The sequence below is a fragment of the Odontesthes bonariensis genome, chromosome 23 (assembly GCF_027942865.1).
Source record: "Odontesthes bonariensis isolate fOdoBon6 chromosome 23, fOdoBon6.hap1, whole genome shotgun sequence".
Taxonomy (NCBI): Eukaryota; Metazoa; Chordata; class Actinopteri; order Atheriniformes; family Atherinopsidae; genus Odontesthes; species Odontesthes bonariensis.
The window spans coordinates 5,701,548-5,729,526 of record NC_134528.1 but is presented as its reverse complement, the minus strand read 5'-3'; the positions used below and the strand labels follow the sequence as shown (position 1 = coordinate 5,729,526).

Genomic DNA, 27,979 nt, shown 5'->3' with positions numbered 1-27,979 from the left:
TCTGTTTGCTTGTGATTCAGTAGAAGAAGTAGGAAAAAACAACACCCGCGGTGGACATCCAAGAGAAGAAATAATGAGAGTTATTCTTCAGGAATAAGTTTAATTTGTGGGTATAACTGGGAAGATGTTTGTCAGAGCGACCAAGTGACGCCACGTTTAATCTTTATGGGGTCAGATGCAATTCAAAAAGCTGTTTCCACTCCACTTGATGTGCCTCAAGTCTTCTTTAAAACAGGTAAAAACCACCTTAAACCAGCGTGTAAACGTCAATCAAACACGGCTTTTGGCTGAGCGAGTTGTAAAGTCAACACAGCCTCCATCCTAATCGGTAGGTGCTAAGAAAACGACTCCATTACACTGCAGGAGAAGCGCCAGAAGTACAAAATTCATACATAAATATAAGTACACATTCGATGTTTTGTAATATTTACAACAGTTGTACCTTTTTGGGGTTTGTTGGGTCGTACGGATCCCTGTAGGGTCGGACCTGATCGCATCCCTGTAGCTCCTCCTTTTTAATCAAATGTTGTGCTTCACGCAACAGGTTATAAAAACCGTGAGTTTCATGACCCCAGAGAGGCTGAGAACATCGATCATTAACTTCACACCAGCGCTGTGGACCAAACGCACTTATTCCACGTTCCGCAATGAGATCGGGTCGCTAATAAACTTCTGCTTTTAAAAAAATAACATTAACTTTTCTCACTGGGTTACTTCCTTTACATCACAAAAGTGCATTACTACGTGTTTCTTTGAGTACAGCTTTAAATCTCTAACCCCGACATGCTCCATGAAGCTGAAAGCGGCTGCTAAGCTACAATAGATTATTAAATGGGAATAACAATCATCACAATGGCATGTGGTGGTCTGTCATTATAAATAATTTGAGATATCATCACAACCAGAGCCCACGCATCACATAAAGGGGAATAATATTAAAACAAAAAGAGGAGTTCATATACAATTTAACATAAACTGCAGTTTATAAGAATGCACAGGTGCTAGGCATACTGGTATAGTAGGAATGTGGACTGTGAGTTGCTTATCACATGGATAATGTGCCCATCTGATTTACAGTGCTTGGTTTGTGTTTTTGGTTTACATTTGCAATGACTCCTCAAGATTTTAACACCCCCCCTTCTGCTATTTATATATTTACAGACAGTCAGTAAACAAACTGAAGTCAACCAAACGTCACAGAAAGTCACATGGTACGAGCGAGAATGAAATCCTTCCTGATGCCATGAATCCCTCTCGTGTGGCCTGCTGGTGTAGTAGCGACGATATTAAGTCTCTTTGCTCATCTGAGGAGTTTTGTTCCAGTCAAAACACAAGATCTGTTAGACCAAGATCACAGGTGGAGGCTGAACTCGACTTAAAAACTCAACAAAATCAGTGTTTTCATTCAAACTGTGGGTCAAAAGACCGCGACCAAGGTCCCTCAGAGTGATTCTGCTGTTCACCTGAGCTCGACTTGCATTGTTTTAGCAACTTTTAGCTCTTTGTTTTGGTGTTTTGGCTTTTAAATTAAAATGAAATACACACACTCCCTGCTTGGTAAACAGCAGACAAACACAGCTAGAGAGTAGAAAAAAAAAACTCGGGTTAAGAGTCAAGAAGAAAGAAAATGTCACATTCATTCAGGGCTGAAGCTGCTCTGCAGAATACCTTCTCAAATAAATAATTAAGAACTTTGTCAGTTAATTATCAAGAAAGAAAACCAGAGTAATGAACAATATGTCATTCTGTGAGCTGGGAATTTGGTTATTTCCGCTGAGAAGGATTCAAATGACCTCTCGAGACGCCCAGTCCGCTCTGATTGGTCAGCTCAAATGGCCTGATCAGACACTCAATCTGATTGGACGAAAAGTTAGTCCACGCCCCTGAGAGCAGGATGAGTCATCGATGTTTTCTGTTGTTTTCCAACTTTAAAATACCTTTAAGAATGCCTAATAAAACAACTGTTTTCTGTTATTTTCGGGCCAGATAAAGGTTTATATATTCAAACATCAAACGTGACTTCATGAAGTATTGAAATTAACGCCCAATTCTAAAATGTCCACAAAGAAAGCTGTTTGCTTATATGTTTAAATGTTAAACTATACATTACAATATCATGTGTCTACGGGTTGTTTTATATCAGTGGCCAAAAGAAATCAGTTCATGTAGGTTTAAAATCATTGTTTGATGCTTATCATCGTTACTCTGCCCACCTATTCATCAGTCATCTTCTGCTTATGCGAGGTCAGGTTGGGGAAACCTAACAAAGGAGGCAAAACTGACCCAATCAGGGCCGAAACTAGGCGTAAACCATTGCTGAGTGGGAATAAGAATCAGTCTTAATTCAAGTCACATAATCGAGTTAAAATTAGACTAAATTTGACAGCTCAGAGCCCAAAGTGCCCCAAACACACAGACACAAACCTGTAGAAAGTTGGTTAGAGCCAGGAAGTGATGAGCATTAAGCTACGAACCAACTTCGCAAATGCATCTACGTGTTGTGGCGCTTTTCTGCCACTTGAGGGCAGTATCAGCGATTCGGGGAACAATTTGAGCTGTGCGCTGCTCTTGGTTGTGTTGGTGTTGTTGTTGGTCCTTTAGCCTATAATAATAAAGACTGCCCAGAGTCGCTGCTGTCTGAGCTTTTCAACTGCACTTTTTTGGTATTTATTGTTTTTGGTGCTTCGTCGTCTTTGTTATGTAATCTGTGCAAACATTAATGGACCCATACGCCCAGGATAAGAGGCAAAGCTTCTAATCATTTGCATTTATAAAGTCAAAGTGACTGTTTTTTGCCACTTCAGCTCATTTGTGGGAGTTAAACTGCCTATCCTGAAATTATTGGAGCAAAGGCCACCCTAAAACTCGCTTATTAACACATTTACTGATTTGTTTGATCTGTACGTCGAAAGAATAATAAATTTGAACGTTTTTGGTTTCAGAAAGACATAATAGCTTTGTAAATAAACTGTTCTTAGTTACAGTCAGAGAGAAAACAATCAATTTTAAGCTTGATTACAGTCAGCTATGTGCCTGATCATATTAAACGCCAGAGATGGGACCAAGTCACACATCTGCAAGTCTCAAGTAAGTCTCAAGTCTTAGCTTCCAAGTCTCAAGTAAGTCCCAAGTTTTAGCTTTCAAGTCTCAAGTAAGTCCCAAGTCTTAGCTTTCAAGTCTCAAGTAAGTCCCAAGTCTTAGCTTTCAAGTCTCAAGTAAGTCCCAAGTCTTAGCTTTCAAGTCTCAAGTAAGTCTCAAGTCTTGGCTTTCAAGTCTCAAGTAAGTCTCAAGTCTTGGCTTTCAAGTCTCAAGTAAGTCTCAAGTCTTAGCTTTCAAGTCTCAAGTAAGTCCCAAGTCTTAGCTTTCAAGTCTCAAGTAAGTCTCAAGTCTTAGCTTTCAAGTCTCAAGTAAGTCCCAAGTCTTAGCTTTCAAGTCTCAAGTAAGTCTCAAGTCTTAGCTTTCAAGTCTCAAGTAAGTCTCAAGTCTTAGCTTTCAAGTCTCAAGTAAGTCCCAAGTCTTAGCTTTCAAGTCTCAAGTAAGTCTCAAGTCTTAGCTTTCAAGTCTCAAGTAAGTCCCAAGTCTTAGCTTTCAAGTCTCAAGTAAGTCCCAAGTCTTAGCTTTCAAGTTTCAAGTAAGTCCCAAGTCTTAGCTTTCAAGTCTCAAGTAAGTCTCAAGTCTTGGCTTTCAAGTCTCAAGTACGTCCCAAGTCTTAGCTTTCAAGTCTCAAGTAAGTCCCAAGTCTTAGCTTTCAAGTCTCAAGTAAGTCCCAAGTCTTAGCTTTCAAGTCTCAAGTAAGTCTCAAGTCTTAGCTTTCAAGTCTCAAGTAAGTCTCAAGTCTTAGCTTTCAAGTCTCAAGTAAGTCCCAAGTCTTAGCTTTCAAGTCTCAAGTAAGTCTCAAGTCTTAGCTTTCAAGTCTCAAGTAAGTCTCAAGTCTTAGCTTTCAAGTCTCAAGTAGGTCTCAAGTCTTAGCTTTCAAATCTCAAGTAAGTCCCGAAAAATATTTTCTTGGTCAAGTCAAGTCACCTTATTATTGCAATTTTACCTGCAGAATCTGATCTTAATAAAGTGAAAACACAAAGATATAAGTAACTGTCAGTAAACATCATTGGCCAATGTGTCCAACCTGTCCACCCTGTATCATAACAAGCTAACGTTAGCTAACTACTGACTAGGCTAACAGGCTAATATTAGCTAATTTGACAAGCACTTCCTGATCAGAATGGATCTTCAAATGACAAAGTTGGAAGTTATGCTAGATGCTTAACACTCAAGTCATTCAAGTCATCGTGTCTCAAGTCAAGTCAAGTGCCGAGTCTTTAACTTCCAAGTCCGAGTCGAGTCTCAAGTCTTTTATTTTTTGTCAAGTCAAGTCACAAGTCATCAAAACAGCAACTCGAGTCCAAGTCACAGTGACTCGAGTCCCCATCTCTGTTAAATGCTGCTAATTCTTTGAATATATATCCACCTGGATGTGTTTAACTGGAACAAAACTCTTCGGGTAGATTTATGGAATGTGTTTAACCTTTCTGGAAAGTCGATGAAAGTAGCACAATCGCACCAAGCCGAGAACAGAGGACAATAGCACGACATCAAAAGAACAAACACTATAACCAGACAGTTGTTTGTGTCCCCTAAAAACCAAAAAGAAAAATCTCAAATTCAACATCTCCGTCACCGCTCCTGTGGCACGAGCACAAATCCCCTGGGACGGACTCCGGTTTGGGTGCGGTCCAGCGCCACGAGCTCCAAGTTCGATGGCAAAAGTGTTGGAGAAGGAATACAACAGAAACTTCCTATTGCAGTCACACTAAACGGAGTGCTGTACATTCAAACTGAAACTCCAGGTCACACGAGTCAGCTTGGTCACGTGCATCTCTTTGATCCACTAACCTCTCGCATCACAAAGTCTGCAGTGTCCTTTCGGCGTCCTCATCTGTTTTCTCCAGAATGCCAGCGCGGCGTCTCTCCTGAGGTTTAGGAGGCTGATGCAGCCTCGTCCAGGCTCACAAAGTGTGTCAGTGTACTCCAGCGAGGCGGGAGAAAACGATGACAATGACAGCTGGAGGTTTCTCCCACAGCGAGTCTGTAGGACAAAGCTGGTTTCCACTTTCATAGCGATGTGGACTGCTTGATGCTGTGAAAGCTGACCCGTGAAGGAGAAGTGGGGATGGACATGGCCTGGGTCATCCTGGCTCGGATGGAGTGCTGCTCCTGCCACCGGTGGAACCGTTTCCTCACAGCCGAGCGAACCTGCAAACAACAACAAACCCAAAAGGTGAACAACACTGTGGGCTGTAAACATTTTTAAATCCAGGTTTATTTATGTCTTTATTGTATAGGACAGTGGAGAGAGACAGGAGGAACAACATGCAGCATAGGGCCATCCGATGCGGGATTCGAACCGGGGACTATAGCCTCTTGTACATGGGGTGTCCGCTGTACCCACTAGGCCACAGACCGCCCCAAATCCAGGTTAAAAACATTTCTTTTCTCATGTGTCTATGCATGAAATCTTTTAATTTATCTGGACTGTTGCTTGTTTTTAAATTCATTTAAATGATTTTATTTGTTTCTCTTTATATTCTTTTATGTATTTTTAATGCTTCTTCCACTCCCTGCTGCAATGCTTTTATTTTATGTGAAGCACTTTGAATTGTTTTGTACATGAAATGTGCAACAAATAAATTTGATTTGATTTGATAAAGCAGGATCCAAGTACAAATAAGGACAACAAGGCACGATATACATGCAAAATATACTAAAAAGGAGTAACTATAAGATATACAAAACAATAAAACTGGGGTCAAAAACTTGGGAGAGGTGCAACAAAACTGGGAATGTTGTGAAGTGCTGCTGGAACACCAATAATAACAATAAATGGAGATACGAATATGAATCTGTAGTTTATGTGTGTCGGTCTAACACTGTAAAAGCACTTTGAATTGTTTTGTACATGAAATGTGCTATACAAATAAATTTGATTTGATTTTGATAACTAATTCCCCCAGGTCCATTAAAAGTTGCCTCAAACAAGTGCTTTCCTTGATATAAAATACTTGTTATTGCCTTCTTTTATGATTTCCTAACTCATAACCTCAAACTGTTTCCACAAAGCATGAAATGCTCCAAAATCTCTTGGTATGAAGCATTCAGAGTTCCTTTCACTGGAGCTAAGCGGCCAAGCCCAGCTCCTAAAACACAACCCCACACCATAACCCCCCCTCCACCAAACTTTACACCTGACACAATGCAGTCAGACAAGTACCGTTCCCCTGGCAACCCGCCAAACCCAGACCCCTCCATCAGATGGAGAAGTGTGATTGGTCCCTCCAGAGAACGCGTCTCCACTGCTCTAGAGTCCAGCAGTGGATGCAGTTGCCATGGAAACCCCATTCCACGAAGCTCTCTACGCGCTGTTCCTGAGCTAATCTGAAGGCCGCATGAAGTTTGGAGGTCTGCAGCGACTGACTCTGCAGAAAGTCGGCGAGCTCTGCGCACTATGCGCCTCAGCAGTCGCTTCCACTCTGTTATAGAACCACTTTCAACTGACCGTGGAATATTCAGCGCGGGGAAAAACAGATTACAACCTATCACGGTACCACACTTTCCTTCACAAATGTTTGTAGAAGCAGTCTGCATGGTGCTGAATTTTATACTTCTGTGGCCGTGGGAGTGACTGGAACACCTGAATTTAATTATTTTGTCATGTAGCGTCTGTAAAAATCTAAATTTAATGGAACTCTTAGTTGATTCTAGAGGAATTTCTCCTGAAATGTTGAGGACACAAGTACTTCTACTCAGAAATATAGAGAAATATAGAGAAATATACAGCCTAAACTCTGAAGGAAAACTGCTCAAATGTGTGATTTACAGGGAAGTTCATAAGACTGAAATACTATCTAGAAGGTAAGATTATCGTCTTTTTGAAGAGCTGGAAGGGTCCACTGAAAGGGACTTTTTGGGACAGCAACATCGAATTGTCTAATTGGTATTTGTCACATTAATTAGTGCTGATAAGGTTACTTTCTTTTCCTCTGATGAGCAGTCTCTTTATGTTGTTGAAAGTAAAGTTTATTAAGACTTTGAAAGACAAACATCTACTCACATAACCTATTATTTAATTGGCAATTGGTATATAAGTAGATCAATAATATGCAATCAACTGAAATCAATTAACAGATGAGATACTAATTAAATATTAAGTGAATGTTTAAATAATGCACAACTTTATTCCACAGTGGCCAAAGTAAGTCAAAGTTCTTCGATATTTAACGAGTATTGGAACATCGTTTCTTAGTAATCACAATGTCCTTTGCTCACTTTAGGTGGAAAATACCTTGAAAATCAACTCAAACACCATCATGTCCGACAGCTCAGTCCATCAGCAGACTAAGCGGGATTGAATTTGGCTTCGGGTCCAGAGTACGATCATTAACCTCAACCCGTTTTCCCACTAAACGTTTTCCTTTTCTGCTGAATGTGACCGCAGGTATCCCTTGCTCATCCGTTTCATTCGTCCCGCTGCTCTTCCTGTAACAAAACACTGAATCAATACCCTCTGTAATCTGCACATGCTGCTTATGCCCTTCGTTCGAGGCACATCACGCTTCCTGATGGGATGTTCGCTCATCATCCTGCAGGCTATCGCAGAGCCTGATTACATCCACATGCAGCTGGAGGAATAACTTACTGTGATCACTCTGAGATGGGATGCTCAGCTCTGGAGCTGAACTGAGGTTTTCTGGCTGAGGTTTACCTCCGTGGCTAGTTTGCGGCTCAGGTGGCCCGTTTAGGGTCTGTTTAGTAATGAGGGTATCGATGGAAACGTTGGAGAGATTAATGGGGTTTGTAGGAGATTCAAATCCATCAAAGACCCAGAAAATCTATGATCTCTGTCATCTTCCTGCTTTGAATGATGAAACCCAACACCCACAGAAAACATCCCACAGAAGTTCAAGCATCTCTCTCATCGGAGACCTTTTCACAGCAGTTTGTTTCTCGTGTTTAAAGGGATAGTTCGCCTCTTTTGACATGAAGCTGTATGACATCCCATATCAGCAACATCATTTATGAACATCTTCTTACCCCCTGCTGCGTCCTGTGAGCAGAGTTCCAGCCTCGTTTTAGTGTTGATGAAGGTAGTCCGGCTAGTTGGCTGGGGTTTAAAGAATAAAGCGTTTTGCTTCTCAAAACAAAATGCGTTCAACAGAGTAATACATTTGCATCACAAAATCGTTCTCCAGGAAAAAGTCAGACCTCACAATCGCTTGGTGCTACTTTTGCCTCCCTTCATATCAATGCGTTCAGCCACCTAGCGACAGCCGCACCTGTTAAGGCCGGCGCACACCTTTACGATTCGTGTACGATTTTGTCGGCCCGATGACTTCGCATGGGAATCGTAAAGGTGTGCGGTAGCAGCCGAAAAACGATTTTGTCGTTTCATCGGATCAAATCAAACATGTTTGATATTTCCGTAAGGATTTTCCTTGTGCCAAATACAATCGTATGTGTGTGCGGTCTCTGTTCGGATGTCATCGCGCAGGATTATTTAAACAGCCAATGGGAATAGCGCACTTAGTCACGTTGGCCGACTACGACACAAACATGGCTGCCTCCAGTTTGAAGGTCACGTGATTTGTGGCTTCCTATTTCGGTCAAAAAACTCGTAGGTTCGCAAGTGTGTGCGGTGGACGTGCGAGCGTGTCAAATACGGTCCGGAATGATGCAACGATGACATCGTAAAGGTGTGCGCCGGCCTTTACGAACTGCTCCGTCTGCACTTCAGTCTGCTCGGTCTGCACAGCAGGCAGTGATACGAAGGGAGAGAAAATAGTGCCAAGCGATTGTGAGGTCTGACTTTTTCCTGGAGAACCATTTTGTGATGCAAATGTATTACTCTTTTGAACGCATATTGTTTGGAGAAGCAAAACGCTTTATTTTTTAAACCCCAGCCAACTAGCCGGACTACCTTCATCAACACCAAAACGAGGCTGGAACTCGGCTCACAGGACGCAGCAGGGGGTAAGAAGATGTTCATAAATGATGTTGCTGATATGGGATGTTTCACAGCTTCATGTCAAAAGAGGCGAACTATCCCTTTAATCTCTAAAAATGTGGTGATGCAGAGTGTTGATGCACGATAAAACCACACCTGGTCCGTGTTCGCTTTATCATTTCATAGCTGAACTTCTTTTTTTATGCAGACTCTGACTACAGACTGACTTTTTTATTTCGAATTACAAGAATATAAAACGATTTCCTGGTTTTCTAAGGTTTATTTCTTACTTTTCCTGTAAGGTTCCTGTTTAATGTTCTCATTAGTCTCTGTGACTCCCTCCCGGTTTGTTCCCGTTACATCAGTTTAATCGGCGGTCTTTTGGATCCTCTGCTCTGGATCCTCTGCAGCTGGGTCCACCTTTACCTCGGAACACAACAGGGATGCCGTGTGAAATGTAAATAACAACAGAAACGCCGTCTGGACGGGAGCAGATGTTGCTGTAAAACCTGTTTATACCTTTCAGCATTGATGGAGCCTTTACAGATGTGCAGGTTATCAGCCCCCCCCCCTCACACCATCAGAGATGCAGGCTTTGAACTGAGAGCTGATAACAAGCTGTTTTCCTCTCTGTCTCAGTCCATTTTAAAGGAGCTTTGGTCCAGAGAAGACGGCAGAGCTTCTGGATCCTGTTCACATGTGGCTTCTTCTCTGAATGAGCTTTAACCTGCATTTTGGGGACGTTACGGTGATTCCTGGAAGTGTTCCTGAGCCCATGCAGGGACTCTTTGTAGCTTTGTATTCTGTTGAGTGTACTTCCCCTCTTGTTCCACAGCAGGTCTTCAGTTTATGATTTCCACACCTGATTCTCATTTGGTTATCACTTTGTTCAGCCATTGCATGTAGGTTGTTTTAGCTCTCCAGTGTATTTCTTGTCGTTTTGTCCCTCTCAGTTCTGTTTTAGTTCCATTTGCAGTGTTTATCTCGGGCCTTGGCAGCGCCTGAAGTTTAGTTTTTTCCAATAAACTCATTTGTTCCAGCATGTCGCCAGTCCTCGCCTCTGTCCTGGTAACTCTGCATTCTCTCACCACTTATGATAGATTTCCAGGACCGAATCGGGTCTGTTTCTAAAGCCTGAAGCAGATTCTCTGAATCTTTGGATATTATGTTCTTACAATCGAGGAAAAATAGTCTGAAATCGCTCCACAGTTTGTTGACGTTTTTTTTTTTGCAGATTTCTGAAACTGCCCATCTTTACTTCTGAGAGACTCTGCCTCTCTAAGGTGCTCTTTTCATACAAAAATGCTACTGGCGACTTGCAAATTAACCTAGTTAGCTCCGACATGTTCCTCCAGCTGTTTCTTTTCAGCACCGCTTACTTTCCCAACTTTTTTGAGACGTGTTGCCGTTTTTATTCACACTAGGGCTGGGCAACGATTACAATGTTTAATCTCATTAATCACATGATTTCCCTGATTAATCACGATTAATCGCATTCGTACGCAAAATCCAAAAATGGATCCAAAAGTAGCGTATAGCTTTTAGCATTTAGCTTTATTTTAAATGTGCTGCCATATGAATGAAAGTGCCATAACATTTGTTGTGCAAACACACTTTTAACATCAGCATCTTTCTGTAGTTTTTATGTAGAAGCCTCGCTCCACTGTCTGTTTCCTTGAATGACTTGCTGCTATCAGTTGTGTGTTTTGCCTTTAAGTGATATTTTAGACTGGAACTACTACGCTGAGAAGACAATTCAACTTGGCAGTGTTTACAGATGACTTTGGTTCTGTCGACTCCGCCGTCTGGAAGAACTTTAAAATGAAAATGGCCGAGTAAAAGTTCCGTACCCTTCTCCATGTTTGGTGGATCCGCCGATTACTTTCTTTTCCTGTTCCACAGCAGACAGCAGCAGACTTTTACAAAATAAAAGCCTGTGAGCAACAGACTTTTACAAAATAAAAGCCTGTGAGCAACAGACTTTTACAAAATAAAAGCCTGAAAAATAATTAAAAAAAAAAATAATAAAACCTGCGTTAATGTGCGATAACATATTTATTAAGGTTATTAATTAACGAGTTAACGCGATAATAAAGAGTTAACTTACCCAGCTCTAATTCATATATTTGCAGGAGATGTAACGTAGACGTAAGTCTCATGTAAAGTTTAGTATTTCTGTGGATGTACACAAACTAACTCCATGTCTTTACCAGCCATGCACAGACTCCCATCTTGCTGGCAACACTTTGGATGACGTATCTGGTGCTTCTGTGTAATTTGTACAACTTTAACTTTCTTCTCCTGCAGTCAGCAGATGGACTTTCATCACGGAGCCATTGGACTTTTAAAATGGTCTAATCTGGATTGAATAGATCCACTCCTGCAGACTAAAGCTCGATCTATCCACTGCACTGCATGCAGCAATAAAACTGCTGACAATAATATTAATAACATGAAAAAAAGTAGCATTCCTTCCAACTTTAGAGCCATTCTGAGAGGGGTTTCAGTCCTCGTTAGGGTGTCAGAACGTGACAAGTCTTAATTATGTCCCAAATACATGAGCCTCAAGCTGCAGTAACAACATCAACAGCCTCCAAAAGGAGGAGTGGAGGCGCCTGAAGAGCGGAAATATGAATAAACATCTGAATCGGTGGGGGAGAGAGAGTTAAATTGTTAAATCGATAAGCCAGTGTGAATCTGCTTACCTCACTGTTTAGGAAGCAGTAAAATACTGACACAAAGAAGCCCTGCGGGAGAGGAGAGGGGAGATAAAGTGAGGACAAAACATCATCAGAGAGGAAGGCATCCCAAACATCAGTGCTCTGATCCTGTTTAATCGCTTAAACAGCAGCTTATCGCACACACTCAATCATCTCCACAGAGAGGAACACAGGTTTTTGTTGTCCGTTCAGTACAATTACCGAGTCCTCACATAAAGAAGCTCACGAAAGAGACACCCGCCCACACACAGATGCAATTATACCCCGCTCGCCAAAATAAATCGTACCTGAAAGGACTCCAAAAACGAATTGAAATATATAAAGACGATTTGGGAGATCTCATCTTCTCCCGGGTTGACGAAAAACAGCATGTAGGTGATTCCCAGGAGGGGCAGGAGCACCAGAGTAGCCTTCACAGCTTTCCTGCAGACGAGGAGATCATAGATCAGACAAGAGGCTCAGCTCGGTGCATGGCTGCATGTTAGAGGGCCCACCAGGAGACGGAGAGTCAAACATGAATAATTCAAGGCGCGTTGGTGCGGGAGCGTCCCTGGAGTGTATTCATTGCAGGTTAAAGTGAACTCACCTGTATTGGATTGTCTCCGATGTTGTGGACGCTCGCAGTTTGGTCATCAGGATTCTCACGATGTTGAAGAGGAAGATGAAATTGATCTGTTGGGAAAATCAAACAGAGAGAAAGAGTTGATTTTAATCTATATTTCTCCTGTTTCACACCTCGCGTGTTACTGAACTATTTTCCTAAGAAACGGAGCTTTAAAGAGCTCTCAAGGCCATTCAAATCATACTAAATAAATCCTTCTTTTTTGTAACTGATTTTTTGTATGACATATACATACATACATACATACATACAAACACAAACTTAACTAACACAGACGGGGTGTATATTATATGCAGTCATACTTGCTTAAAGTTCTTTAAAAGTCCTTTCTCTCTTTTTTTAATTCTGTAATTAATAATAAAAAAAAAAATTAAAAAAGTCATTTACAGGTGAGAGCAACAACAATACAAAAAGAACAAGAAATAACCTATTAATTACCACCTGTAATTAATAAAAAAATTTAAAAAATTAAATAATAACAAAATGAAAATTAAAAAATTAAAATTAAAAAATTAAAATTAAAATTAAAATTAAAATTAAAATTAAAATTAAAATTAAAATTAAAAAAAAGAAAAACAAGAATATAGAGGTAACTATATTCCCGGCATTGTTTGTACTAATAATGACCATCTTTTATCAAACATGTCTGTTTTCAACTGTAGTCTTGCTGTGATTTTTTCCATGATAAACACATTTTTTTACCCCGTCTCTCCATTGCATTATGCTTGGGGGCTGTGGTTTCAACCAGGAAGCTGTTATATTCTTCTTTGCTATCAGCAGCAGGATTCTCAGTAAATATTTAGAGCTCTTATCTGTCATACCGTCAGGAATTATACCCAAAATGTGAAGTGCTGGTTCCAGATGGAGGTAAATAAATCCTTCTAATGTGAAGAAATAATCGAATTTGTCAACGATTGTCCACCCAAACGAATACAGATGAATAAAAGTCGTCTCCAAACACTGGAAAATTCCCTCCCAGGATGTGTGGAAAACTGCAGCTGCAGCGTCCACAAATCAAACGAATTTGAAAGAGATCGCATAAATCTGATCTGATCAACCAAAGATGGAGCTGTTTGAACACCTGTTAACAGCAGGAGAACAGTGGGTCATTTCTCAGGAAATTTCCACGTTGGAGACAAGTTTTCTGAGAGTTGTGACGCTCTCATTGTGGTCGTTTGGTTTAAGGTGGTCATTAAAAACTCAATCCAGGCTGTTTTAAGGCGGTATTTCTCATATCTCGGGGGTCAAGACACAATCAAACGCGTCTGATGCTGTCGTAAAGTCTTTAGTCTTGTTTGATGCAAATCGTGTCGTTCTGTGTTTTCAACCAATCAATACGTGCGCTGTGGAAGCTGCGGATGAGCGTAACCGTGGTGATGAGGGATAAAAACGCGACGTAGGAGCAAATAACTGCGTTATGGCAACAGCACGAATGTCTCTGCGATGTTTCATCTGCACTTAAACATGCAGCTGTGGCTAAAAGTTGTTTATCGGTCGACTTCAAATGTTATTCAGAATTTCCACCAGGTGCATGATGGGAAATAATCTCAGAAAAATCTAGGCTGTGTTCGAAACCGCATACTTCTCCTACTTCTCCTACTACTCATACTAACTTTTTGAGTTAGTATGCGAGTTTGAGTAAGCGAGAAGTTCCCAGATGCATATTAGATTCTCTGAAATGTTGGGTATGCATCATGTTACTACTCATACTCAAACTACCCAAGATGCAACGTAACGTGACGTCGCCGATCGTCATTTCCTGTCAAAACGTCAGTTTCAAGCTAGCTACAACGAGGGTAAGTTCACTTCCTGTTTTCAAAACAAAAGCACCAATTGTATCGTAATGGCTTTCCCTATGATAAAAGGCAACGGGTATTTTATTTTGTGAAAATAACCGGAAGTGCGTTGCTCACTGCGGCTAGCTTTAGTAGCGCCAAATTCGTGGGAACAAAATTGTAAACAGCCGGTATTTTGTCAGGTTTTCAACACGTTGGGGATCTAAACGACTACTTTCTCACCTGAAAATGTTTCAAATGTTGCTAAAGTTTACAGAGTTTAGAGCTTAAGAGAAATCAGCTTCAGGCCGGCTGATTTCGGCTCGGGCAGGAGCGAAATGCATTGTGGGTAAACGCTCTGCCGGTTAAGGTCAATAAATTAATTGCAGGTCAATAAAGCAGTTTTTCTTTGGTTTTATTGAACAAACTTTCTTTTGTGGAAAGGTTGCAACTTTAGTTTTAAACAAATTGTTTTTAAAATGCAAATAATTAAAGTTATTGGTTGGTTTCATGTGCGTTAGTTGGCTTTATGACAATAAACACGATTATTTATTTATTATGAGGTAAATTAGAGGTAATTTACCCCATAATATTGAAATACATAACTTATGCCTTCTTTTCTCTTATATTGAGGACCACATGAGTGAAAAATGGCTCATCTTAGCCCACTCTCTCCTACACGTCTTATCAGGACAAAGCCCCATGTTCGCTGTCTCAGGGACCATAAATTCTACATCTTATCAAAGAGAGCTTGAAAACAGATGTGAGGCATCTGTACGAAAGATGAAGTCGAACTGAACATCTCCACAAGATAAAGTTCCTCAGCACATAAACAAATCAAGAGGGTCTAAAAGAAGATATGGATGGTAATGGAGCTGGGATGGCCGGGTCAAAGACCAGATTTGAGTCTCAACTACATGTTTGGGGGGGTGTTTTAAAGAGAAAAGGCACGTTTAAGAAAACCTTTGGTTCCAAAGCCCCAGTGTTTCTAATAGAGAAGGCAGGAAAGTCGGTATTCGGGGGTCAGCCAGGGGGGCGCGTAAGGAAAAGGTTTGGAAGGAGCTCGAGAGATCTGATGTCAGAGGGAGCGAGGGAGTGCATACTTTTAGTTGTTTTGGTTGCACAACCCAGACAACGGAGGGTTATTTGACTGAATTAGGGAGTTTCAGAGTCAACTGAGGCTGGACAAACAACGAGAGGTCCAGGTGGTATCGGCAAAGATGTTCTTTTTACTTTACTACAATTTCTGAGAGTCTAAACCACTCTAACAAAAACACAAAAACTTAATGGTCGCTTGACATTTTTGTTGGCTTTTGATGGCGTCTTTGTGGCCCCTTCGGGTTTACTTGTGGTTCCTAGAGTTTTTGAAAGTAGAATGGGAGGCAGAGCCTTCAGTTATCAGGCCCCTCTCTGTGGAACCAGCTGCCAGTTTGGGAGGCAGAGCCTTCAGTTATCAGGCCCCTCTCTGTGGAACCAGCTGCCAGTTTGGGAGGCAGAGCCTTCAGTTATCAGGCCCCTCTCTGTGGAACCAGCTGCCAGTTTGGGAGGCAGAGCCTTCGGTTATCAGGCCCCTCTCTGTGGAACCAGCTGCCAGTTTGGGAGGCAGAGCCTTCAGTTATCAGGCCCCTCTCTGTGGAACCAGCTGCCAGTTTGGGAGGCAGAGCCTTCAGTTATCAGGCCCCTCTCTGTGGAACCAGCTGCCAGTTTGGGAGGCAGAGCCTTCAGTTATCAGGCCCCTCTCTGTGGAACCAGTTGCCAGTTTGGGAGGCAGAGCCTTCGGTTATCAGGCCCCTCTCTGTGGAACCAGCTGCCAGTTTGGGAGGCAGAGCCTTCAGTTATCAGGCCCCTCTCTGTGGAACCAGTTGCCAGTTTGGGAGGCAGAGCCTTCGGTTATCAGGCCCCTCTCTGTGGAACCAGCTGCCAGTTTTGGAGGCAAAGCCTTCAGTTATCAGGCCCCTCTCTGAGGAACCAGCTGCCAGTTTGGGAGGCAGAGCCTTCAGTCATCAGGCCCCTCTCTGTGGAACCAGCTGCCAGTTTGGGAGGCAGAGCCTTCAGTTATCAGGCCCCTCTGTGTGGAACCAGCTGTCAGTTTGGGAGGCAGAGCCTTCAGTTATCAGGCCCCTCTCTGTGGAACCAGCTACCAGTTTGGGAGGCAGAGCCTTCAGTTATCAGGCCCCTCTCTGTGGAACCAGCTGCCAGTTTGGGAGGCAGAGCCTTCAGTTATCAGGCCCCTCTGTGTGGAACCAGCTGCCAGTTTGGGAGGCAGAGCCTTCAGTTATCAGGCCCCTCTCTGTGGAACCAGCTGCCAGTTTGGGAGGCAGAGCCTTCAGTTATCAGGCCCCTCTCTGCGGAACCAGCTGCCAGTTTGGGAGGCAGAGCCTTCAGTTATCAGGCTCCTCTCTGTGGAACCAGCTGCCAGTTTGGGAGGCAGAGCCTTCAGTTATCAGGCTCCTCTCTGTGGAACCAGCTGCCAGTTTGGGAGGCAGAGCCTTCAGTTATCAGGCCCCTCTGTGTGGAACCAGCTGCCAGTTTGGGAGGCAGAGCCTTCAGTTATCAGGCCCCTCTCTGTGGAACCAGCTGCCAGTTTGGGAGGCAGAGCCTTCAGTTATCAGGCCCCTCTCTGTGGAACCAGCTGCCAGTTTGGGAGGCAGAGCCTTCAGTTATCAGGCCCCTCTCTGTGGAACCAGCTGCCAGTTTGGGAGGCAGAGCCTTCAGTTATCAGGCCCCTCTCTGTGGAACCAGTTGCCAGTTTGGGAGGCAGAGCCTTCAGTTATCAGGCCCCTCTCTGTGGAACCAGCTGCCAGTTTGGGAGGCAGAGCCTTCAGTTATCAGGCCCCTCTCTGTGGAACCAGCTGCCAGTTTGGGAGGCAGAGCCTTCAGTTATCAGGCCCCTCTCTGTGGAACCAGCTGCCAGTTTGGGAGGCAGAGCCTTCAGTTATCAGGCCCCTCTCTACCTATAAGATCAGGCTGAAAACTTTTCTTTTTCATAAAGCTCATAGTTAGGGATGGCTCAGGTGACCCTGAAACATCCCATAGTTAAGCTGCTATATGCTGGTGGTATGTTTAGGGAGAAACCAGACCTGATTGATGCTGCATGACCTTGGAAGGATCAGTCTTGAGATGTATGGTTCTAGGAGGTTTAGAGGAAACTTATGACATGCCAAGATGGCGCCAAGATATCTGGCCTTTCCTTAAATAAATCATATGAAGAAGATTTCACCTAAAGATGGACGTGTTGTTTAGCACGTACCTCAGGGTTTATATAGGACCTGGTTTCTTTGTTCGAGGTCTTACCTCTGCTGCATGCGAGCTGTATGACCCGGTGAACACCGTATTATCTTGGTCTGCATGACAACAGAACAGCTGCCCAGGAAACCCTCTTTATATAGGCGTATACTGTTGCTCCCATGATGCACCTCTCCTCCCTCTGCTCTCTTTACTCTCCATGTTCATATGACATCATTGTTGTCATTAACTTGTGTTTCTCTCTCTCAGCAGGTGTCTCTGGCCTGGTGTTACGGTGTTTGTTGTCCCCTCTTTCCTGTCCTCTCAGCCCCCAGCTGGGCGAGGCGGATGGCCGCCCTTCCTGGTTCTGGTTCTGATGGAGGTTTCTTCCTGTTAAAAGGGAGTTTTTTCACTCCACAGTCGCCTCGTGCACGCTCAGGATGGGGATTGGATCAAAGAGAAGATTCAGTGTAATCTGTTGGTTTCCTTTTCTCGGAAATTGTTTTTTTAATTGGCTCAGTATTAATGAATTGGACTAATTTTTAACTTAATTAATTGGACTTGATTGTATTATGATCACAATGAATTGGACTCTAATTGGCTTGAATTGAACGTTATCACTGAAGTGCCTCGAGATGACATTTGTTGTGATTTGGCACTTTATAAATAAACTGAACTGAACCGAATTGAATTGATTGTGTATGGCTGTACATGTGCAGGGCTCACACTGAGATTTGTTCTTATGGTGTTACATCACACGCCTGTAGGGGGCGCCAAAGAGCAAAGAAAAACAAATGCCAAAATCTCTGGTGTTGCTTTAATGTATAGAGTTTGAAATAAACTGATATTTCTGCCTTAACTTTCAAGTGTTTATTCATTTAACTTCGCAATAATACACCCGTTTACTTACTTTCCCATTTAATTCATTGACTTATTTCACATTTTCCCTGCATTGATTCCTTAAATTTAGATATTTCTTTATTTTATTGTTATCTTACAATGTATTTCCTCATGAAACCATTGTAAATTTATCGATTTATAAATAAATTTGTTTCCCTGTTGTTGCATTTGCTCTCCATGCACAAACTAAGGTTGATTTTAAGCAACGTAAAGCTTCGCAGAGCCTAATTCTAGATGATAATAATATGTAAAAGACCTCAGTGTGGCCAATCCTGCAGAATCCTTTTAGCTGATGATACCGGCAGTATCTTTCTGTGCTGCAGTAGAGCGAAGAATCTCATTTCTCCCAGCGCTCCTCATGGCAGCAGGATGTTGTTGCCTCAAAATAACTACAGTGTGCGCGTTGCTGGCGTTGAGGTGCATGTCATCCAGCGTTAACAGCTTCAGCCTGACAGTGGGGCTCTATGACAGGAAGGTGCCGAGCTATTCGAGGGGAATAGTGGGGAAATATGCCAGCAGGACCCTGTAATAAAGATAAAAACTGGAGCTGCGCTGTGTATCTGAGGTCCTACTCGAGTTAATCTTTCTTCTACGTGATGAATGACAAAATCAATAGCTCAGGCAATAGGTGAGAATGATGTAACGGGTGCAGAAATAGACAGGAATACTTTCCAGTGCCGGATGACTTGACCTTGGCCTGAACAGATGTAGGGCTGCCACACACGCTGCTGAACTTCAGTAACATCCTGCCTCCATTCGTCACAGCAGGGCAATAAAATCGCTTTGATGATTATTTAAAAGACTCAGACGGGTTGAAGCATTTAGGGTTCACAAAAAGTGCACCCTCACGGGAGAAAGAATTCTGGGTGAACGATCCCGAGGGATCGAGTGCTCGACAAAGACACAAAAGCCCACCAGAACAGACAGAAGATGGGAGGCTTTCCAGGGAAGGCAGCGGAGGGATATCAAATGAGGCAGAAGTGTGCTTCGGGGAGAAGGACTACATCTTGAGATGAGAAGAGAAGATAGGCGGGCTGGGCCGGTCGACGACGGGAAGGTCACTCCACCAGCGGATCGCCAGCAGGGACAGGAGTGACTGAAACTGAGCAGGGAGACGGACAAACTGTGGCGGCGAGGGGAGCTCAGACCGAGGGAGGCTAAGAATAGCAGAGGAAGTACTCAGACCCTGAAGTGAAAGCACTACTGTAATGTCACACTTTAAACGTGCTGTAAAAAACACCAACGAGCACATTTTTACCACCGGTGCATTCACCTGTGACCAGTATTTAACGGTTAATGGCTGTTTACATCATGGATAAACCTGCTGTCTTTTCTCAAAATCACAAAATAGGGAGAAATGCCCATCACAGCATTATTATCTATCTAATTTCTCAATGGCTGTGTTCGAAACCGCATACTACATGCTACATGCTTCCATTCTGTATACTGATCGATCAGACAGTATGCAGAGCATTTACCCACAATGCATTTTGCTCCTGCCCGAGCCGAAATCAGCCGGCCTGAAGCTGATTTCCCTTAAGCTCTAAACTCTGTAAACTTTAGCAACATTTGAAACATTTTCAGGTGAGAAAGTAGTCGTTTAGATCCCCAACGTGTTGAAAACCTGACAAAATTCCGGCTATTTACAATTTTGTTCCCACAAATTCGGCGCTACTAAAGCTAGCCGCAGTGAGCAACGCACTTCCAGTTATTTTCACAAAATAAAATACCCGTTGCCTTTTATCATAGGGAAAGCCATTACGATACAATTGGTGCTTTTGTTTTGAAAACAGGAAGTGAACCTACCCTCGTTGTAGCTAGCTTGAAACTGCCGTTTTGACAGGAAATGACGATCGGCGACGTCACGTTACGTTGCATCTTGGGTAGTTTGAGTATGAGTAGTAACCTCATGATGCATACCCAACATTTAGGAGAATCTAGTATGCATCCGGGAACTTCTCACTTACTCAAACTCGCATACTAACTCAGAAAGTTAGTATGAGTAGTATGAGTAGTAGGAGAAGTATGCGGTTTCGAACACAGCCTATGATTATTTACTCATACATACTTAAGGTATGAGAAAGAAAGGCATCAAATCTTCACATTTAAGAATAAAATTACCCTGCAGATGCTTTCTATATAAAGAACGAGTTTTTTTCATTACTTTAGAGGTGACACAGAGGAACAATGTGGCTCCGAAAAAGCTAAAAGTAGCCTGAAACTTGTGTTCAAGACATGCAGTATTGGAGCATACGCATTTTTTTGTCCCAGTGCTGGACTGAGGACGGTGTTTTGGCAGCTCAGTCTGAGGGGAGTTGGTGGAGGGCAGACGAGAGATGACTAAAGCTTGTATGAGGAGCCGAGCCGAGTCCCTGACCGATCTGTAAAATCTTTCACATGAGCTCCTCCGGAGTGGGAGAGGGAGAGTCAGAATAACACAGCTACAAACACTGGAAAAAATATAAATCTTACCAAGTATATTTTTCTCATTGAGTATCAACTGCCTAACAAGTACCATTTCAGACAGATATAGGGACTTGTTTTAATACAATACATCTGGAATATCTTGTTAAGTGAAAAAGTCTTGAAAACATCTTTTTTTCATTTGAAGAGGTTTTTAAGCTAATTTCAAGATCACTTTTATCTCAAAAGTCCTAAATATCACATCTTATTTCAAGAAATCTTGTCAAGCCGATTTTCACTAGTTCCATTGCAGATTTTTTCCTTATTTCAAGCAAAAAATGTCTTGTATTTGTTGTTTTTTTTACATATTTTTGGAGGGGCATTTTTTCCAGTAACACTACACTGGAAAAAATCAAAGTCTTACCAAGTATATTTGTCTCATTTCTAGTCAAAATATCTCATTACACTTAATATAAGACACAACTGCCTAACAAGTACTATTTCAGCCAGATATAGGGACTTGTTTGAAGACAATACATCTGGAATATCTTGTAAAATGAAAAAGTCTTGAAAACAAATAGTTTTGAGTCACATATCACATGAAACAAGCTTTTTTTTACATTTGAAGAGGTTTTTAAGCTAATTTCAAGATCACTTTTATCTCAAAAGTCCTAAATATCACATTTTATTTCAAGATATCTGGACAAGCCGATTTTCACTAGTTCCATTGGCAGATTTTTTTTTGCTTATTTCAAGCAAAAACGCCTTGTATTTGCTGTTTTTTTACTTATTTTTGGAGGGGCATTTTTTACAGTGAACCGAGTTCTGCAAAGACCTTTTAGGGGGTTCATGTCCAATTTAAAGTGTATCATAATTCCTTTTAGCTGTAACTTAAAGCTAAGCTGGATGCACATGAGAGGAGTTTTCAGTAAAAAGTGATAACACGCTAATTTACTCCAGTTAAATACCTGAGAAACTCGTGAAACCTCCCCTCCGGGTGTGGAAATGCCCCAAACTGTGAGATATTTAACAACCAGAGGGAGCATACAGCTGGATTTCTTTCTTTTTTTCCTTCCCTTGGAGTTTTGAAAAGGAAAACACGGTCGCTGCCAAATCGCAGCGATTTAAAAGTTAAGCCTGATGGAGAAAGTGTTCAACCTTCGCATTTATCACGGTTAACATGAGGAATGTGGCGCACGTTCCAGCTCCCAAACCCCTTCAGAGACCTAATGAAGACTAATTGTAACAGCAGGTTATGTCAGACAGTTTTCGCACTTCATGCTGCTACTGGAGGACATAAAAAGGCTCTTACCACTAACACAAGGATCATGGGACCTTGGTAGATGTAGTCAGTGTACACACCGGCTCGCTTCCCAAACCAGCACCTAAAATATCAACAAAAGCAACCAGGTTATAACAGGCTGGAGTTTTTATACACAACACTTATCACCTCGCGCTCAGGATGTGAGCCCAACTATTACATTACATTCACACTCAGGAACTAATCCACCTGCTTTCTGGGTAACTTTTTGGATGTTCGAGGCACCAGAACAGAGTAGATGGTTCATATTCACTGGAAAAAATCAAAGTCTTACCAAGTATATTTGTCCCATTTCTAGTCTAAATATCTCATTACACTTAATATAAGACACAACTGCCTAACAAGTACCATTTCAGCCAGATATAGGGACTTGTTTTAATACAATACATCTGGAATATCTTGTTAAATGAAAAAGTCTTGAAAATAAATTGTTTTGAGTCATATTTCATATGAAACAAGCTTTTTTTTTTACATTTGAAGAGGTTTTTAAGCTAATTTCAAGATCACTTTTAACTCAAAAGTCCTAAATATCACATCTTATTTCAAGAAATCTTGACAAGCCGATTTTCACTAGTTCCATTGGCAGATTTATTTTGCTTATTTCAAGCAAAAACGTCTTTTATTTGTTGTTTTTCTTACTTATTTTTGGAGGGGCATTTTTTCCAGTGCATGTTTTCTGTTACCCACTCGGATCTCGTCGGGGTCGACACGTTTAAATCCAAGTTGACAGACTTCGGCAGCACAGTGACATGTTTTTGAGTTGAAAAGAATTTTGGACAAACGAGCGAAACACGGCTCGGCTGTTTTCGCTTATCTACGCTTCCACTCGTAAATCTGTGGCAAAACAGGTATGTTGGCATGGCTACGCATCTGCGTCCACTTAAAATGACATTAAATTCAGGCAGATGCGTTTGGTTCTTAATGACCTGAGGAAAACGCACGTCCTCCCCCGAGGAGTTGGCCTGAAGCTGGGGTGAAAAGTTCTGTCTGATATCAGGCAAAGCTGGGATAAAAACATTAGTGGGGCTGAGAGCTTCATGTCTAATTAACTTCCTGTTGATCATGATTTGATCCCGCAGCTCTTAAAGGGTGGTTTGACAGCTGTAATTAAAGTCCAAAGAGCTCAGCACAGATCTGTGAACGGGATCAAAGATTAACAGTCAGTAATGTGTCTGTTTACTCAGATAGTTGAACATGAGTACAAGTCACTCCGAGATCCAAACTGCTGTCCTTTGGTCAGAAAATGAAGTTTTATGAAGTAAGTATAAAAGTGTGGAGGTGGCAGCGTCGTGCTCTGGGCTGATTTTCTCCAAGAGGAGCTGGTAGATTGCACACTTTAAAGGGATAGTTCGCCTCCTTTGACATGAAGCTGTATGACATCCCATATCAGCAACATCATTTATGAACATCTTCTTACCCCCTGCTGCGTCCTGTGAGCAGAGTTCCAGCCTCGTTTTGGTGTTGATGAAAGTAGTTCCGGCTAGTTGGCTGGGGCTTAAAAAATAAAGCGTTTTGCTTCTCAAAACAATATGCGTTCAACAGAGCAGAGATGGGGACTCGAGTCGCTGTTTTGTGATTGTGACTTGACAAAAAATAAAAGACTTGAGACTCGACTCGGACTTGGAAGTTAAAGACTCGGCACCTGACTTGAGACACGATGACTTGAATGACTTGAGTCTTAAGCTGGGCATACACTGTGCGATTTTTTTCAATCGCGGTATTCAGCTGCTGCTCATACTGTACGAGTGAATCGCAAGGGATAAAACGTCACAGCTCACGATTCCTGTTCTCACACTGTACGACCCGATGGTCTGATGCGATCTGGCTGCTCACACTGCACGACACGTCGGACTCGGTCGCCGGTCGCTGCCATGCTGTTCTGTTGTCTTTTTCTTCTTCTGTTGACAATTTTCTCTTCCTTGCCTATGTTTGCGCATGCGTAGTGTGACAGGATGAGGTCAATCGGCTCGTCCAGCTGCTTCAACTGTGCGAGAGCCTCACGAGGAGCGACCAGGATTTCAAACAAGTTTGATTTTCATCCGATCGATCGGGAGGTGGTCGGGAGGGCTTAATCGTTTGTCGTTACCCCATGTATACTACACGATGCCAGACGCACGATTGAGCCAAAACTCGGCCCGATCTCCAAAATAGTCGCACGAGTGAAAATCTTGTCGAAATCGGGCCAGAAATCGCACAGTGTATGCCCAGCTTTAAGCATCTAGCATAACTTCCAACTTTGTTCGTCATGCCTGCTGCCGCCTGCTGACAGCCGCGCCTGTTACGGTGTTTGTTGCTCGGTCTGCACAGCAGGCAGTGATACGAAGGGAGAGAAAATAGGGCCAAGAGATTGTGAGGTCTGACTTTTTCCTGGAGAACGATTTTGTGATGCAAATGTATGACTCTTTTGCAGAGATGGGACCAAGTCACACATGTGCAAGTCTCAAGTCATTTTTTCTTGGGCAAGTCAAAGTCAAGTCACTTTATTATTGCAATTTTACCTGCAGAATCTGATCTTAATAAAGTGAAAACACAAAGATATAAGTAACTGTCAGTAAACATCATTGGCCAATGTGTCCAACCTGTCCACCCCGTATCATATCAAGCTAACGTTAGCTAACTACCGACTAGGCTAACAGGATAATATTAGCTAATTTGACGAGCACTTACTGGTCAGAATGGATCTTCAGATGACGAACAAAGTTGGAAGTTATGCTAGATGCTTAACACTCAGGTCATTCAAGTCATCGTGTCTCAAGTCAAGTGCCGAGTCTTTAACTTCCAAGTCCGAGTCGAGTCTCAAGTCTTTTATTTTTTGTCAAGTTGAACGCATATTGTTTTGAGAAGCAAAACGCTTTATTTTTTAAACCCCAGCCAACTAGCCGGACTACCTTCATCAACACCAAAACGAGGCTGGAACTCTGCTCACAGGACGCAGCAGGGGGTAAGAAGATGTTCAGAAATGATGTTGCTGATATGGGATGTCATACAGCTTCATGTCAAAAGAGGCGAACTATCCCTTTAAGATTATCAAAAGATCCCTCAGACGGTTGAAACTTGACACAGGTCTTTAGGCCAGTTCAAATCCAGACTGAAATCTCTTTTCCCTTCCACTAGCTGAAATGGACTTTACCTTGGCTTGCTACTTTTATTGTTATTTTATTGCTAATTTTCTCTCAAATTTTATTTTTATCTGTGATGAAGTTATTCTTATTGCTATTTTATTGATGACTCTCTTAAGTGTGATGCTATCGTTGCTATTGTGAAGCGCTTTGGTCAGCTGAGGTTGTTTTAATGTGCTGTATAAATACATTTTGAATCGAATTGAATTGACAGGTTTTTAAGGTTTTGGCGTTATGTAACTTCAGCTCTGTCCTAAATACGCAGACTGTGTTCATGTCAGGTCCAGAAAACTAAATAATTCAACCCAATCTGATAAGAGAAGTGGTGAATAGTTCAAAAAAAGTTCAGCCATCGAACATTTAATGAAATATGAAGTGAACTCGGTATTCTTGAGCTCGTGTTTTGGCTTTTTAAGGTGCAACGATTTGTCTAAAAACACCAAATAAATTGTTATCTGGGCACCAAATTCACTGAGTTTATTTTCAGTTAGTTAAATTACTGCTGAAACATTCTACAGCTCCAATAAAAGATCAAAAGCAGAATATTTAGCATGTAAATAGAGCTAACGGGCACCGTACATGACCACACAGGAAAGATGATGATGCTGCGCCTTTTTGATATGTAAACAGGTTCAATGTTTCCCGCATCGGTGCCAAAAAATCTATTAATGCAGCTTTGAAGTTGAAAAGTTGCCTTTTTAGCTGTATTTGCATGTCCTTGTGGACGTGTTTGTCTGTAGCTAATGGGCAAACACAACATATTTCTAGTATGTGTCAACACAGGAGGCCATTAGAGTGGATTCTTATACACATGCTGCTCCGGTGAGGTTCCCCAAACTGCAGCGTATACGTTCATTTTAAGGAAGGAACGCGTCACTTGTACACTGGAAAAAATCTAAATCTTACCAAGTATATTTGTCTCATTGAGTATCTCATTACACTTGATATAAGACACAACTGCCAAACAAGTACCATTTCAGCCAGATATAGGGACTTGTTTTAATACAATACATCTTGAATATCTTGTTAAGTGAAAAAGTCTTGAAAACATCTTGTTTTGAGTCATATTTCATATGATACAAGTTCTTTTTTTCATTTGAAGAGGTTTTTAAGCTAATTTCAAGATCACTTTTATCTCAAAAGTCCCAAATATCACATTTTATTTCAGGAAATCTTGACAAGCCGATTTTCAATAGTTCCATTGGCAGATTTTTTTTGCTTATTTCAAGCAAAAACGTCTTGTATTTGTTGTTTTTTTACTTATTTCAAATAAAAGACTTATTTTTCTCCAAAAATGAAAATCGGCTTGTCAAGATTTCTTGAAATAAAATGTGATATTTGGGACTTTTGAGTTAAAAGTGATCTTGAAATTAGCTTAAAAACCTCTTCAAATGAAAAAAAAAGCTTGTGAAATATGACTCAAAACAAGATGTTTTCAAGACTTTTTCCCTTAACAAGATGTATTGTATTAAAACAAGTCCCTATATCTGTCTGAAATGGTACTTGTTAGGCAGTTGTGTCTTATATCAAGTGTAATGAGATACTCAATGAGACAAATATACTTGGTAAGATTTAGATTTTTTCCAGTGCTGTGCTAAAGAACGCCACGATTGTTCAGGAAAAGCTTTTCCTGAACAATCGTGGCGTTCTTTAGCACAGAGGAGTAAGATATATGAAGCTCTGGGTACTCTGGATTATATCTTTTCACCTGATTTGCTGACAGTCAGCAGACTTTTCATTGATTCAGCGCACACAGCAGAAGCCATTTTCCTGGTAATAGGTGGCAGATAAGGACACACTGGAAAAAATCTAAGTCTTACCAGGTATATTTGTCTCATTTCTAGTCAAAATATCTCATTACACTTTATATAAGACACAACTGCCTAACAAGTACTATTTCAGCCAGATATAGGGACTTGTTTGAAGACAATACATCTGGAATATCTTGTTAAATGAAAAAGTCTTGAAAACATCTTGTTTTGAGTCATATTTCACATGAAACAAGAGGTTTTTAAGCTAATTTCAAGATCACTTTCAACTCAAAAGTCCTAAATATCACATTTTATTTCAAGAAATCTTGACAAACCGATTTTCACTAGTTCCATTGGCAGATTTATTTTGCTTATTTCAAGCAAAAACGTCTTTTATTTATTGTTTTTTTACTTATTTTTGGAGGCGTGGCGTTCTTTAGCACAGGAGTGAGATATATGAAGCTCTGGGTACTCTGGATGATATCTTTTCACCTGATTTGCTGACAGTCAGCAGACTTTTCATTCATTCAGCGCACACAGCAGAAGGACCTGAAGCCATTTTCCTGGTAATAGGTGGCAAATAAGAACAAGCACTCCTAATCAACGTGAAAAACGGCATCCGGGCAGATAAATAATAGAGAATATTCCACAATGCTAATGTGATTACAACGGATAATTAATAGACATTCATCTCCATAATGTAATTTAGTGTGCCGCTGCCCTTTTCCTTTGGTTGGTGAGATGAAGGGAAAGGTTTTCGCTTACTTTTCATTGTCGTAGTACAGCTTCCCGATGGCCCATGCCACAATTATAGGGAACGGTATACCTGTGAGGTAAAGAAAAAGACAAAGTGACAGATTCTCCTTTCATCTCTCTGCTATTCAGATCACAACATCTCTCCAGGGAACTGGTGCTGCAATATGAAATCCTCCTTTCCATGCGCAGCACCAGCGCCTGCCAAGAGGAATTGTTCTTTGTGTGCCGTAATCCAGAGATTCAAGCCAAGACGTGTCACCATCTCACTGTTGAATAAGGAGCCAAACTCCGGCTGACGATAATGCAAAGCGATCTGATGATTTACAGACTTATAGAAGCTTAATAAAGCTGACAAACAGCAATTACTCACATCGAAATGACACGAACAGAAG

General features: G+C 41.7%; 1 protein-coding gene across 2 annotated transcripts in view; it reads right to left on the bottom strand.

Annotated features, from left to right (window-relative positions):
- Positions 1 to 3,867: 3,867 nt before the first annotated feature.
- LOC142374067 (corticotropin-releasing factor receptor 1-like) overlaps positions 3,868 to 27,979 on the bottom strand; it is a 125,954-nt gene continuing 101,842 nt past the window's right edge. Inside the window, exons 8-13 of one of the 2 annotated variants that reach the window (XM_075457575.1) lie at positions 27,597 to 27,657; positions 21,953 to 22,025; positions 12,302 to 12,387; positions 12,003 to 12,138; positions 11,701 to 11,742; positions 3,868 to 5,250 (exon numbers count right to left, since the gene is read on the bottom strand). In XM_075457575.1, coding sequence (XP_075313690.1) covers positions 5,110 to 5,250; positions 11,701 to 11,742; positions 12,003 to 12,138; positions 12,302 to 12,387; positions 21,953 to 22,025; positions 27,597 to 27,657 — 539 coding nt within the window. In that variant the 3' untranslated portion in view covers positions 3,868 to 5,109. The remainder of the gene's footprint in view (positions 5,251 to 11,700; positions 11,743 to 12,002; positions 12,139 to 12,301; positions 12,388 to 21,952; positions 22,026 to 27,596; positions 27,658 to 27,979) is intronic. The other variant, XM_075457574.1, reaches the window with a different exon arrangement.